This window comes from Agelaius phoeniceus, chromosome 18, assembly GCF_051311805.1.
Source record: "Agelaius phoeniceus isolate bAgePho1 chromosome 18, bAgePho1.hap1, whole genome shotgun sequence".
NCBI lineage: Eukaryota > Metazoa > Chordata > Aves > Passeriformes > Icteridae > Agelaius > Agelaius phoeniceus.
Window position 1 is genome coordinate 3,091,856 of NC_135282.1, and position 15,066 is coordinate 3,106,921.

The 15,066-nt window shown below is 48.1% G+C and overlaps 1 protein-coding gene across 1 annotated transcript in view; it reads left to right on the forward strand.

Moving 5' to 3' along the window:
• The window catches only part of SETD1B (SET domain containing 1B, histone lysine methyltransferase), a 47,282-nt gene that overhangs the window by 17,013 nt on the left and 15,203 nt on the right, over positions 1 to 15,066 (forward strand). Inside the window, exon 7 of the mRNA XM_054645788.2 lies at positions 13,014 to 13,790. Within this exon, the coding sequence (XP_054501763.2) occupies positions 13,014 to 13,790 (777 nt within the window). The remainder of the gene's footprint in view (positions 1 to 13,013; positions 13,791 to 15,066) is intronic.

Consider the following 15,066-nt stretch of genomic DNA (forward strand, 5'->3'; position numbering starts at 1 on the left):
GTCAGGCAGTAAGTCAGGGAGATAGGAAAAAGGCTCTGAGGAGGGGAAGAGGAGAAACAAAGATGATCTTGCCAAGGTTGAGTCCTCTCTGTCTCACCTCCTTGCCTGCACCTTCAAGCATTCAAGGTGGGATGTTCTCAGGCTCACTGCTGCCCAGATTCCCTGTGCCACTGAGTGCAATGGCACAGAGCCTTAGGAAGAAGAGGGCTGAGCATGGTGCAGGGTGGGTGACATCAAGGATGGATGGGGTTTTGTTTTTCTGGGCCTTTGTTCTGTCCTGATCAAGAAATCTGGTGTCCGCTGCTTTTGTGGGTGATGAGGGGTGGGAGTTGCTCTCTGACATCCAGATATTTTCCACAAGAACTGTGCTTGGCAGTGAGCAGACATAGTTTTAATGTTATGTCCAGGCAGCCTGTCCTCCTCCTGTGGTGCAGGATCAACATGTGTTGCACACACCAGGGAGACATTCCCTGTGGAGCCTGGGGAGGGATTGCTGAAGCAGGCAGCTTTTTTCCAGATTTCCCTTTTCCCAAAGGAGCTTGTTATTTCTGGTGCCTTGTGTATCCCAGGCAGAACAAAATACACTTATTTGAGGTGATAGCAGTGTTGTTTGGTGGAAGCAGGAGCTGGTGTGATGGTGGCACGTGGCTCTGGGGACTGTTTCCAGTCCTTGTTGCTAAGCAGTTGCCAAATGTGGCACTTTGGTCGGCAGATGTGGCTGAGAGTTTCCAGTGCAGATAATTGAAATATTGTCTTTGAAGGATGCAGATAAATGTGAGCAACTGTTATCATGGTGCTACAAGCATTTTGCTATTGTCAGGAAGAAGGAATACTTGGAAAATATGAAAATCCTTCATACTGCATGAAATTATTCAAATTGCAGTAATACATAAAGGGCAATCTACCAGTGGAATGTATGCCATGGAGACGTGTGTGAAGGGATTAATTTTGACAAGGGAATCTCAACAAATTTATTTGCTTGTTAATATAGTGTCAGGTGGGATGTATCTCCCAAATTACCTCAGAAAAGTGGTAACAGCAGATGGGTTTGCAAAGCTGAGCTGTGTTCCAGGTCAGTGGTGAGGGTTTGGTGGCAAGGGGCAGCCCAGCAGAGCCCTGATGGAGGATGGAGTCCTGATGCTGGGATTGATTTTAAATTCCCTGGGAGCTGGGGGCACCCAGCCTGGCTGCCAGGCACCAGCAGGCAGCTGTGAGCCCTGCTGGGTTGGATGTTCAGGCTTCAGCTTGAGGAGGTCTTGTTGCATGACTTTGTCTTGGGTTGTGGCTGGGGCACACGTGCTGCAGTCAGAGAAGGGTCAGTTTTTGCAGTATTTTTACTATTTTAGCTGAGCTCTGGTATCAAGAGCATGGCATGGTGCAGTTGTGTTAGTGAGGCACAGCTTTAGGATCATGTCCAGTGAGATGTATTGATGGTGGTTGGTGATATAACGACCACTGTGCAGCTCTGGTGCTTCAAAAGGTGCTGAGGCCAAACGGTGCTAAGTAATAAATGATGAGCTGCAAACCACCACAGCAGCTGTTCCTGCAGAACTGCTTAAAAAATAAAAAGATGCCCATGCCTTCCAGCTGGCCACTGGATCAGTGAACAGGGCATGGAATGCATGAGCACAGAGCTGTGCTTGCCTGGTTTTGTGCCTTTCTCACAACTATTTCACAAAACTCTTTAAATAAGTAAAGTGGCTTTTTAAGGCTTCTTAATATAACTTCAAACTAATGAACCAGTCTAATAGGAATGCTGCTTTAAAAATACCAATAAAGAGTGTGATGGAGAGGGGTTTAGCTGTGTCTGCTCAAGAATGGGCTGTGCTGCTGTGAGCTTCTGCAGGGCTTCACTCAAAGCAAAGCTCTTTAAAGCAGGTAGTAAAGGAGTGAGTAAAGAAAGTGTCACCAACATGAGGAGACCTAGGAAAGCCTGGGAGCTGGAGTGGTGGGTCTGAGGAGCAGAACATGGATCAGCTGGTGCTGGCTGCTGCTGAAGGGCCCTGCCATGGACACGCTGCCCTTCACTTGAGCAGTCACCTGTGGAAGAGCTTGATTACAGCTCTGCTGCAAGAGAGAGCAGGAGAGACTTCAGACTGACTCATGAGTAAGCAAGGAAAAGGCACATCTTTACCTTTCCATGGCTGCCTGTGCTGTTGGGGGTTATTTCCTTTGGGTCTGCAGTGGGTGCCTTGCAGCAGCCTCTCAGCAGCTCCCCTGGGTCCCTCCTGACCAGCAGATTAGCAATGCTCAGCTCAGGAGCTGCTGCTGGACCTGTGTCCCACAAACATCTAATCCATTATTCACCCCATCTGCACTCCTGAGCCTGGGCACTATCCTGTGACAGTGCAGTGCACAGCTGAGTTTGGTTCTAAGTGAAAAGTGTTTTTGTGTGTTTGTTTAAACCTCCTGCCTGCTAATTAGGGGACAGGTGGGGGAATCAGCACACTTTACCTCTCCTCTCTTTTTTGCATATTTTATGCCTGCACAAATGGCAGTGGGAGTGCAGCCCAGCTGGGGGTATTTCCACTCTGGTGCTTTAGAACACTTGTGGTTTTACAATTTATTTTGCATACAATGGGGATAGTTTGATAGTAAAAGTTTAGTGTCTTCTTGAAGGCCATGAGAAATGTTATGTCCTGCACAGGGATTATTTTTGTTAAGGGATCAGTCAGCAGTTGGCAGCCACTAGGATTATGTTTTTATCACCCAAAGGGAGTGGTAGGGGGAAAAAGTTGCATTAGGCAGGTTTTGAAAAAGGACAACTTGGAGGTATTTCTTGCTCTTTGTCTTAGAAACAGATTTTTATTGTTTTAATTAATATGTTACATTCCCCAGTTGATGAGCCTGATTCTGTCCTCTCAAACTTAGCACTTAGCTAAATCTGAGTACAGCAAGAGAAGAAAAATCTAAGCAGGAAATAAAGCAGTGAAAAATTCAAGCTGCCTCCAGAGAGAAGAGAAATGTCACCAAAGGGGAACAGTTTCTTGCTGGCCTCACCCTTACTTTTAAGGAAGAATACTCAGCTGCTGGAAATAGGCTCCTCAGAGTGAAGCATCTCCTGTGGTCTAGCAGGGTTTTAATGCATCTTCTGCTTTGCTGGGAAGGACTTGTTAGGTTTGTGTTGTAATGCTCAGAAAATGAGGAGCTGCTAAGCTCATTAGGGTGCCACTCATGGCTTGTGGTCACTGCTGTGAAGGACTCCCAGCCAGGGAGGGTTTGTGTCTCCTGAGCCTCCCATTCCCTGGGGCCGCTCCAGGCTGTGTCCCAGCAGACCCAGAGCATTTGTGCCACCTCCAGTGGGGACTTTGTCCAAAGTGGGTAAATGCTTTTTGTCAGTCAGGATCATGCAGGCTGGCTGAACCATCTTGTCTGCAGCAGTTTCTCTGGGAATTCAGAAATGCAGCAGATGTCCTATTTTCCTGTCTGGGGTGGTGGTGGTGGCTGTGTCCAGAACAGAAAGCCACAGGTTTCCTTGTTTGAAGCCATACCATGCAGCCACCATGACTGCAGTTAGGATGATAACAGGGTCCTAAAGACCTTATTAACAGTGTTCCCTCTTTCAGGCATATTTCTTTTCAAATAGCTGGTGCTGGGCTAGAACAGAGCGGTGTGGAGGGCAGGTGGGAGGGAGCAGGAGAGCCTTAAAGGGTGACACTGATGAATAATCTAACAAAAATTCTTTTCTTTTGCCCATTCTTCTTCAAGACCCAAAATTCCTTCATTTCTGCCCTCCCTTCTGAGGAGACTCAGTGTTGCACAGGTCATGTTGGGACATCCAGGTCTTGCAAATGAAACCACTGTTGGTGCTAACACTGAAATGCAGAGAGCACTGAACAGGACACTGACAGTGCTGCCATAACTGTGTTAGCCATGTGATTTCAGATACTCAGGGCTACAGTAGTACTGTGTGAAAGGGGAAGAGTATCACACTGGCCTAGTTGTGCTGATTAGAACTGTTTAAATACAGCATGTGTACAACCTATTCTTCAACATGCTGCTATCAGCTGGGGAGCTAGACTGTTTTCCATGCCTATCTCCTTTCTTATCACCTTCTTGGTAGCACGATCTGAATTCATGGCTCCATTTGACCTAAGGTTTAAGTATGAGGGTGAGGTCAGGGGCTGGCATGTGATCTCCTGCCTGGCACTCAACTGAGGGGAATCTGTGTACTCTGCACATGCAGTTATTGCAGGGTGGGTTTTTTTGCTTATAGGTGGACTCTGATCTAATGTTGCCAGTTCCCTTTATCTTTGATTGCAAAGTACCTTCTTTAGAAATGTGAGTGCATTTCTGCAGACCAGTATGAAGAGCAAGACAGAGTTACAGAGTCATTTGGGAATTGAGCTCTCTGTGTACAGTGTGATTTCTTCTGAATTCCTTGCTTTTCTTTGCATCTTTAGAGAAGGGGATGCTGCCTCGAGCTCTGCATCTTTTGTGTGTGGACAGACCTTAGAATGAAATAATAGCTGAGGTGCCAGAAAATGACAGAGGAGCCCATTGCCTGTGTACCAGTGCCTTTCTGTTTTCAGAGAGACTATTCAGTTCCTCTGCTGGATTTGGCTGGTTAGTTCCCAGAACTCTGCATCACTGAACCTGGTGTCTGAAAAGGGCTTTACCTGGGTAAAGCCAGTCAGGCTGTATGAAAGTCTTTGGGAAAAGCAGAGAACATTCCCTGACTAATTTATCTGTAGGGGGTATTTTCTTCCCACTCTACCATCCTTTTATGCATGACTTAGCTTCCCAGCCGACTAAAGCCTTTGAAGTTAGATTGCAAATAGCTCTTCAGCTATCCCTTCCCCCCATCTAAAATAGGGAAACCAGAACAACCATTGCTGTGGAAAGAGCCTGTCTTGTTACATGGCTTCCCAATGTTAACACCCCTCTCTTTTCCTCCTTCCTTTTCCCTACCTCCTCCTCCCCCCCATAAAGAAACCCTTTATTTCCCCCCCTTAATAAGATCTACTTAAGACTTGAGGGAAGAGGCCATGGTTCCATGAGATGGTAAATCCAATTTTAGGGTGTTTCATGTGTGATGAAAAACGCCGTGGCCACATGAGGCTGGCCCTGAATTGGCACACATCACCCTGCCAGTTCCGATTTGTGCACATAATGCAGGAGGCCAGCCTCACATGGGGCACTCACAGGCTGCCCAGGCCTCCCTGGGCTGGCCTGGGCTGGGGGCCAGGTGCTCCCATCTCACACTCTCACTGTGTTTTGTGACCTGCCCAGTTGGGTGTTCGTGTCGGTCTCCACTCAGATCTCTGCAGTCTGGGTGTCTGGAAGTTTCCAGTGTCAGCCTTGCTGAATGTGGACCCCAAGGATGTTATGTTGGCCTCTCCCTGCAGACACCAGAGAGTCTGTGGTGCATGGGAAGCCCAGAGGTAATGTCTGGCTGCTCCAAATATCCCTTCTTCAATGGTCTTGCTGACAGGAGCAGTGTAACCACGTCGTATGCCGTGGGGTTTGCAGTTCGGAGCTTCCTCCTCTGAATGAAGCCATCCTCTTTGTGGATGGCTTACTAACAAACAGAGCAACCCCCTCACCCTAGCTCTCTTTGCTAGCTCATCTCTTCAGGACTTCTGCTGAGGCAGATAAGGCAGTTGCTTTCCCACTGGTTTAATTCCTGGCTCTGAGGATTTCTGTCCTAGGAAACTCTTGCAGTGGGCTCTTGAAATCCACATTGAAAACTGGACTGTGGTGCTGTCTTGCCAAGAGAATGGACTTTTGAAAGTACTGAATGATGATTTAGTGTTCTCCCCTTAGGATTGCATTCCTCAAGTTACCTTTATTGTGGATCAGTAAGATCCAGAAAAGATCTTACTGATCCAGAAAGATCAGTTTACCTCAGACTGTACCACAGGGGCTTCCCATCTCTTTCTTCTTGCTTCCCCTAGAATTGTCTGTCCTTCCCTGCACCACTTGCTGAATGAAAGTAGTTCTTAGCCTTGTGGAAATGCCTGCCATCTGCCTAGGTGGGTGTTTCTTACTCCAGGATCTGTTTTGACTTCTGGAAGGAAGAATCTGTGCATCAGTTCCTACAGCCACTGGAGATCCTATGTACAGTCAAGTCCAGTACTCCTGTTCAATCACTGCATTAATTTTCTCCTATTTTTGGTGGGGATTTTTTGTGGACCATTTCATGCCCTGTGTCACATCAAGGGTTTTGCTTTGGGAAATACTGATTTAAGCTACTGCTCAGTTCCTTTCCATGGAGATGTTGATGTTATTCCTCTGTCCTGCAGGGAGACAGGATAATCCCCTCTGGAGTCTGAAACAGGGCCTTGAAGTGTCAAGCCCCATTTCAGTGCATGTGAAGGCCTGCAGGAAGTGTGGTGTGGATTTGCATGAGGCTGGATTGCTCTTTGGCACTGCTGTCCATCCTACAGGAGTCGTTTTAGCTTGTTTTGTCATCTTGATTCACTGGATTTTCTGATGATGGCCTGGGCTGTTGGGCAGCTGTCCAGCTCTCCTGCTGTCCTTAAAACAAGTCAATTTACTTCTGTTCCTGGTGTCAGGAAATACTGGAAGTGAGTGAGGAGACCTTTTCCCTGTGTAAGCATTAGCCCCATGTGCCTTCTCCTCTCAAAAGCCCCTCCTGCCCTACACTGACAGCCCAGTTGAGCTGTCATCCTCATCCTTCCCTGCATCCTTCCAAATCCCTACTTGTGGCATCTCCCCATGTGCAGGATGGTCTAATTAGGGACCAGCACCTGATGGAGCACGTTGTGAGACACAAGACACAAATCCCTGTCCCCCTCTTCTGGGACCAACAGGGTCTTCCAGGGAATTCTCCCTCTATCCTTCTGTGGTTTGAGATATCAACTCAAAGTTCCCTCTTAGCCTTAGGAAGGAAAGTAAGAGGCGTAAATTGGGCTGGTGTTTGCAGTGCTGTTTGTTTACAATGAGCACTTGAATATTATTGTCACTTGTTTTACTTGTTGGGCAGCCCTGTAGGTGTGGGGAGTATTGCCTGTGCCAAAGAAGTGCTGCAAGTAAGTACCAGACCAAAAGCAAACCTGAGCCAACACTGTGTGTGTTAGGTGGGACATTGTCATCACAGGGAGCTTTAATTCTCCTTTAGTGAGAGATACTCTGGCAATTGGTACTGGAGAAACCAAAACATCCAAGGAGTATCTCTCCTTCTGTGAGAAATCCCTGTTCTGTTAGGGCCTTTTTGGTGCCCCTTTTTGTGGGACACAGCATTGAGTCCATCACTCTGATCTGTGTGTTTGCAGCCTTTGCTTTCCTTGAAGTGCTGTATAAATACATAACTATATAAAACCTTGAAGTCTTCTTTTCTAGAGATAGGATCACACGTTGCTGGAGATATTTTATAATCACTGATTTGTAATATGTAAATATTTCCATTTGCCAATTACCGAGCTGGGCATTTTATTATAGTGCAAACACCAGAAAGCTGTTCCAATTAGAAGCTGCTGTGGTTGCCCTTGTGGGCTCTGACTGCAGCAGGAGGACAGGAGCTCTCCCAGCTGCCCAGAGGAGGTTGGAAGACCTGACTAACCCACGGGGAGGAGGCAGCAACCTAATCCAGGCTGCAGTGGTGGTGGGCTGGCCACCACGAGCCACCACAGGCACTCAGGACAGCACAGGGACCTGACCAGGCTGAAAGCTCACCCAGGAAGGTGCAGGCAGCAGTTTGCTCTGTGTTTGTGCTGCTGGACTGCTGGCAAACCACCTGGAGTGGCTCTGCCCTCCTGTACTCCGTGTGTGCCAGCGAAGCACCGCCCTTGAGCATGTTCTTCCCCAGGCAGGGCTGTAATTATGGTTAGCAAAGTCAAAATACTTGTGTGCCTTGGAAATGAGGTGCCGAGTCTGCCTTGTTCACGCCTGACAGGGCGAGGTGTGAATGCTCAGCAGGTTCCTCTGCCATGTCACTGTGTCACCGTGGTCTCCCAGCAAGACAAGGGGCTCCTCCTTGTGTGCTTTGCCTAGAACAGGGAAACTGCAAGCTGAAAGCAGATTACAGGTTAATAAAGCAATACTCTCTGAAACCCTCACTGGGTTTGCAAATTTTGGGCTGCAAGAAGTGTTTGGTATTTACTCTGTTAGCAGAGTGAATGGTGGGATTCTCTGGGCCAGACTTGAAAGGAGTTTTTCAGTGAAGTTGTCTTGGGGGAGGAGTTGCAAGTGTCTGGTTGGTGACCTCAGGCTTCATTTTTGTTCTGGATGGTGGCATAAGACGTGGTAGATTTGAAATGTCTCATTCTCTTTAATGTGCTCTGCTGAAGGAGTCTGGGAAGAGAATTGTGTGTCAGAGAACTTGAGCTGGTTTCACCCAGGGGTCATGGCTGTTTCCCTTGTCAAACACAGAGGAGCCTGGTGTGACCCCAGCGTGAGGAGGCAGCTGGAGTTGGGGTACAGGAGCTCAGAGGGACCCTGGAGTCTGTTCTTGACTTTGTTGGTGACTTGGTGTATGACCCTCTTCAGTCAGTTGTCCTCTCCTCCTCACCTCTGAAGGTTTTTCTTTCCCTGCTTTTTTGTAAGGATGAAGTGTGAGATGATCACTTGTGATTTTTTTTTTTTCAACCCTTGCTTGGACTTAATCCAAAACCAAGTGATGACTCTTTAACCAGGTTAGGAAAACTTTTTTGTCCAAGAGTCCCTTCTTCTTTAAAGTTCTAGCTTTATTGAAAACCATGAAGGCTAATGCCCTTGTACTGTGCTGAATGCCATCGATCCTGCATTTCATTATTTTGATGCACCAGAGCTCAGCCAGGTAATGCCAGAGTAGTTGCTATGTTCAGTGGCACAGTCCCCTACCTCAGATAGGGGGTACCCAGCAGAATGTTTCAGTGAAATGAGCTGTAAGCTGATGGTGTTCAAAACGTGTTCTGAAATTCTGAGTAAATTCTTTTATCAATGGCATTTTAGAAGGAAATGGAAGTTTCTCTGCCTGTAAGAAAGGTACTGAACAATGTGCACAGTGAAGATTCCAATCACTGCCACGGTGTCAGTGCTCCTCTGGGTCAGGGGATGGAGCAGCCTCCTCACATCTGGCAGCTGCCAGGTCTGCATACAGATGTTAGGATGTAGTTTCTTATCTCTGGAATTAACATTTGCCTGCAAAACGCTGGGTATGGCTCTGAGGTGGGATCGATACCCTGCAGCCAGTGGCTCTACCCTGTCACTATTCCAGCTGATGGAGTGGCATCCCAGGATGTTCCCTCACTTCACTTAAGAGTCTCTGCACACTCTGCTGGTGTTAAAGGTGGCAATTAACATTTTGGGTGAACAGTGAATGAGGCCATTTATAACCAGTTACGCTGACATGAATCTCTCCCAACAAATTTGCATCATTAAGGAACCTTTGGAAAAATGTGTCATGCGTATAATTAAATACCTGTTTTGCTAACTCTTAATTTAATTAATACAAAGTAAAGATGGCAGCACAAATTAATTTAGCTGGAAATGGCATTTCTCTCAGTGGGCTGAAGAGAGATTTTCTGGTGGCATTGTACCAGATGACCTCAGAAACAGACAGGTGAACTCTGGGACTGATTGACACAGGTGTTTTTTTTACAGTGATGGCTGTGATATTCCCCTCCATCTATGTCATCTATCAGCTCACTTTTTTCTGCTTGTGAGAGCAAAGAGGGAGGCCAACTAGAAGGCAGTTTCTTTGAGAGGACAGCACAGGTGCCTTTCAGCTCTACCCTGAGAGGTATTTGGTAGTAACCATAGTAAATCCAGGTTCAGACAGGTGAATGAAAAGAAATTCAAATAACAGAAGATCTTTCTATGTCTCCCCTTGCATTTTCTATCTGTACCTTGATCTCTTTCACTTGGTGCCTACCTTTTTTCCCCTTAGATATGAGCAGTTACAGGAAAGTCATCTGCTTTAAATATTCGTTACTCTTAACTTTCTTTCAAGGGTTCCTTGTAGATGATCTTTTGGTTTGACCTCTTTCCTAACCTTGTGATTCTTTTCCCCCTACCCCCTGTGCCTTTTCTGATCCTTTTCTCCCTGCCATTTAATCTCCTTCTCTCTCCCTATCCATCTTGTCTGGGATAAAACTGGAGCACAGACTGTGTGCACTGTGCAAGTGGAGGTGAGTTGAAGCCCAGCGTTGTAGGAAGGAGGGAATCTGTTGTTGCTTCCTGTTGGCCCATCTAAGCACCAGAAGTGGAAAAAAAAAAGAAAAATCTTTTAATCTTTCAAACACTGGTTATTGCTTTAGCAATTCTCATTTCAGCTTAAGTAAAAATTAAGGCATGTATGGATGAAGGAAGCTCTGTGCCCTGAAGCATGGAATCCTGCTAGTCCTGCCACCTCTCTGCAAGTTCAGGACTGGCTTTTTCTATGTGATGTTTCCTTCAAGAGGGAAAATCAGTCCCATTTATCAGGCAGGACTCCAGTCATTGGTACTGAGGCTGGTGTGGATGGCAGTGGGCTCTGGATGATGGGCAGGAGCACAAGTCTGGTGTGGCAGGACTGGCTGGGACAGGCTGGGGGCTGCTGGTGCTCCAGGCTGGGAGGGTGGAAGGTCCTGCAGGAGGCACTGGGGAGAATTTGTGGCTTCACACTGCTCAGTGCTGGTCTCCCCTGAGGCCTCATGGGGTGACTTTTCTCCATATCCCATCAGATGAGATGAATGTGAACTTGGAGCTGATTTTGTCTGTCTTTGGTAGCCTGAACACTCCTGGCTTTCTATCGTGCGCCAACCTTTAGCATCATCCAGCGTTTGCAATTGGAGCCAGTGCTTTTAACAGGGCCTTTTGTGTTCACTTACTGAAAACCAGGGTCTGTTTCACAGGAATCTTGTTTACACCTGCCACAGCCGTCCTTTCTGCTCTTCCTCTGCTCCTTTCACTGGAGCTGCAGTGGTTGAAAGTGCAGAATGTCCTTTTATATTCCCCTCCATCCTCGGCGTGGGATGTGACCGCAATAGAGCAGCTGGGGAGAGGATGCAGGGTGTGAGACCCACTGAGAAGTGTGAGCCAGATGTGGGCAGCTCAAGGGCATGATACAACTGGCCTTTGGAAGGACTTGGGTGCAATGGGTTATCACCTCTACTTCTGTTTTAGCTGTTCAGTTTAGGGTTTACAAACAGCCCTCGGAGTCCTCCCTGCATGCACAGATGCACTAAAGTGACTCCGTGACTACAGGAAAGTCCCCTCTCCATCACCATTACCAGGGGTCAGTAGCTCTTGCTCAGGGTTTGCCAGGTGAATGGTGTCTCCTTGCTGGGCATTTTGGGCACTAAAACTGTGAGTGGCTTTTTGGGGGTGACCCAGGCGCTGCGGGAGGCGCTGAGTTGGTGCTGCAGCGCAGGAATGCGGGGAAGCCAGGGCGAGGGGAGGTGCCAGGACTGGAGGATTTGCACAGCTGCTGCTGCAAGCCTCGTGCTCAGCCTGCTCTCTGGTGGTAGCTGCTGTAGCAGAGATGACCTTTGATAAAACGGGAAACATTTGGAGTGATTTGGATAGTTGTGGTTGCTCAGTTTCACACAGTGACAGTTTGTAGCAGAGTCAACTCAGCTGCTCCTGCCTTTGTTTGCATACGCCAGTAAGAAATTCACAGGTTAAGAATCAAATCACAGCGGCTTCAATGTGAAAACTGCCAACAAAGTCTGCTCCTCAACAGCTCTTCCCAGAACTTCCAGGTTCTCCAGTGTCTGATACTGCTCTTTCCTTTCACACTGGGGAGACTGTTAGGAGAGCAGACAGAAGAGGCACCTGCTGGCACGAAATGTGGAGCAAACAATAAATATCTTTGAGATCTACAGTGAAATTTGGCTGATAACAGCCAGCAGGTTCCAAAACTCTTGCCAGGATTGTGACAGAGAGAGGCACTTGATGGAGATCTCTTCCTGGCTCCCAGGGCAGCGAGAGGGCTCTGGCCAGGAGCAGCATCCCTGCTGTGCCCTGGGCTGGGGAACATGGGAGGGAAGGTTCTTCACTGCCATCAGCAATGTGAGACATTTGTTTGGGGGTTACAGGGACCTGTCCTGTCTGCTGTCATCACTCTAGTCCGAGATCAGCCCCATTCATGTTTCCTAGATAAACTGTCACCCCGTGGATGTGTCTTCCAGCAGTATTTGGTTACTGTATTTCCTATCAGGGATGTGACACTCGTGCATGTGGATTCTTGATGCTGGAGACACCTTGAGGACTGAAGTGCCTGTAGGACACAGTGTGCAGGGTGTGCAGGTGTGACCATGTGCTGTTAAGGATGGAGGTAGTTCCTGAGACTTTTCTTCTGTACAAGACCTAGTCAGGCAGCTTTGAAACTTCAGAGCAAGCTGGCACCCTCTGTTTTAATCCAGTTTCCATCCCTTTGGCAGCAGAGGTTTTTAGCATTTTCTACAAGTCTGTGTTTCTTGTGTCTAGTAAAGTATTCATTTTGTCCGAAAACACAACATGGGCTATGTCTTTGAATCCTGGCATTTATGACTTTGATGTTTAAAAGCAATTTAACCAGATTTGGGGTTCTTTTTTCCCATGTGAGTTGCTGTGGTCTAGTCAAGACAACTTTTAGTAGCAGCAACCTTGTGGAGATACTGTGTTTCCACAATTAGAGGTTAGGAGCTGACAGCAAATGACCCAGAGATTATAATTAAAAACCAGCATAATTATTTGTGCATGGAAAAACTAAGGAATAAAAACTGATGGTGTAATGTACCTAGGAGTACTAGATGCAAGTAAGAGATAATGTATCTTGCAGTGAAGGATGTTTGGATTGTGTGCATTTCACCAAGCCTGGGAGCAATTCCTCGTGCTCCATAGAAGCTGAGGGTTTTGTTCAGTTGGTGCTGATGCTCTTTTAGAAAGCTTTTACCTCTCTGATTCCTGAGGTCTGACACGGAAGAGAAAAGCTTCAATAGGCACCAGCTGCACAGTGGGCCCTGTCTTTTCAGAGCATCGCTCGCTTTTCTCCGTTCCCAATTAAAATGTGTGTTAAACTTAGCTTTTGTTTGAAGCAGCCCAGCGCTGTGGTATTTAATGTAAAGAGAATGTGCTCGTCACCTTTTCTCTCTCTTTTGTGGCAGGGTCAGCATTCCTCAGGGGAGGACATGGAAATCTCTGACGACGAGACCAACCCTGCGCCCATCACCAGCGCGGAATGTGCCAAAACCATTGTGGTGAACTCCTCCGTCAGCAACACGGCCGTGATGGCCCCATCCATCCCCCCGCTGCCACCACCGGGATTCCCTCCTCTTCCTCCTCCTCCTCCTCCTCCTCCACAGCCAGGCTTCCCCATGCCCCCTCCGCTGCCCCCACCACCACCGCCCACGCACCCGGCGGTCACGGTGCCCCCGCCGCCGCTGCCCGCCCCGCCCGGGGTGCCCCCGCCCCACATCCTGCCCCCGCTGCCCCCCTTCCACCCGGGCATGTTCCCGGTCATGCAGGTGGATATGATCAGCGTCCTGGGCAACCAGTGGGGCGGCATGCCCATGTCCTTCCAGATGCAAACCCAGATGCTGAGCCGCATGATGCAGGCGCAGAACACGTACCAGTACCCGCCCTTCATGACGGGCCGCATGCAGTTTGTGAACCTCCCTCCCTACCGCCCGTTCTCCATGGGAGCCGCTCTCGCCCGCGGGCAGCAGTGGCCGCCTCTGCCCAAGTTTGACCCCTCGGTTCCACCCCCGGGCTATGAGCCCAAGAAGGAAGATCCCCACAAAGCCACGGTGGATGGAGTCCTCCTGGTCATAGTGAAGGAGCTGAAGGCCATCATGAAAAGGGACCTGAATCGCAAGATGGTCGAAGTGGTGGCGTTCCGGGCGTTTGATGACTGGTGGGACAAGAAGGAACGTCTGGCAAAAGTGGGTTTTCACATGCTGGGTCCTGGGGAGAGCTGTTCTTAGTGCTTGTGGCCAGGGTGTGGGGTCAGCGGGGGTCTGGAACTGACTTTAAATAACTCAAACCCCTAAATTTTCATGTACAAGAGGAAGCTGAAGTTTAGCTCCAAAAAACTAAGGTCAGATGCAAGAAGAGTGTTTGAAACCACCAAGCCTCTGTCTTGTGTTCCCCACTTGGTACAATGAGATTTGTGGGTATTTTCTGTTCTGCCCCCTCCCCAGCGCATGTACAAGGCAGCAATTAACTCAAAAGCTGAGCATTGGCCAAATACACCAAGAGTTCCAGGGATTAGTTGAGAAAACAGCTTTGCATGAATCCTCTGATCCTTTTCTCACCCAATTTGAAGTGTAGCTCAGCCAGCAAGCAGCTCTGTGATCTGAGGTGTGGTGAATTTGTCACTACCCGAAAAAACCTAACACTGCAGAAAGGTTAATGCAAGCCTCAAAATTACCATTGCAGTGAATAACTGTAAAAATAACAAAACAAACCACAACCTGCAGGCAGGTCTGTTTCAGATGTCAGCTTTCAGAGCAGTGTCCTCACCACCTGTTTTTGTAAACCAGTTGCATGTTAACTCTGGTGCCTGGGAGAGCTCCTTGGCTTTCTGGAGGGGTTGGTCATGCTGCTGCTTAACAGCTGTTTTGTGACAGTGTAATTTACTGTGGCTTAGAGCTGGCTGGCGTGACGTGCAGCAGAAACCCCGTCCCTTCCTCCTGACTAATGCTCAGAGCTGTTCTCCTGCCAGCAAGCGTGTGCTGACAGTCTTGGAGGAGGCCCGTGAGTTTCCAGGGCAATGAAGGAAACTGATCCAGCAAATAGTTGCAAAAACAGCAACTGAAACACTCAAGAAATTGTTTTAAACCAGACATTTGTGGTGAAGAAGCAGAAGCAAGTTGAGGCAGATCTTCAGGCTCTCTGACATCCCAAGTTATGGCTGGATTTGGGGGGTTCTTCCCTCACCTGGGGTTTATAAGCCATTTTGGGAAGGGAAGCTGACTGTACCACAGCAGCTCACCACAGTCCTTGCCACAGGTTATGTTGGATGTGAGCAGTGTAATTGAAAATATGAAATTGCTGCATGGAAAACCACGTGTGCTTTCTGTCCAGGAACAGAGATGCCAAACCATTTCTGCCCCAGGGCATGTGTTACTGTTGTGTGCAGAAAAACCTCATAGACTTCAGAGCTTTCTGCTGGGCACCCCTGGCATTGGGGTGGGACAGGATTCCTTCTTACGCACA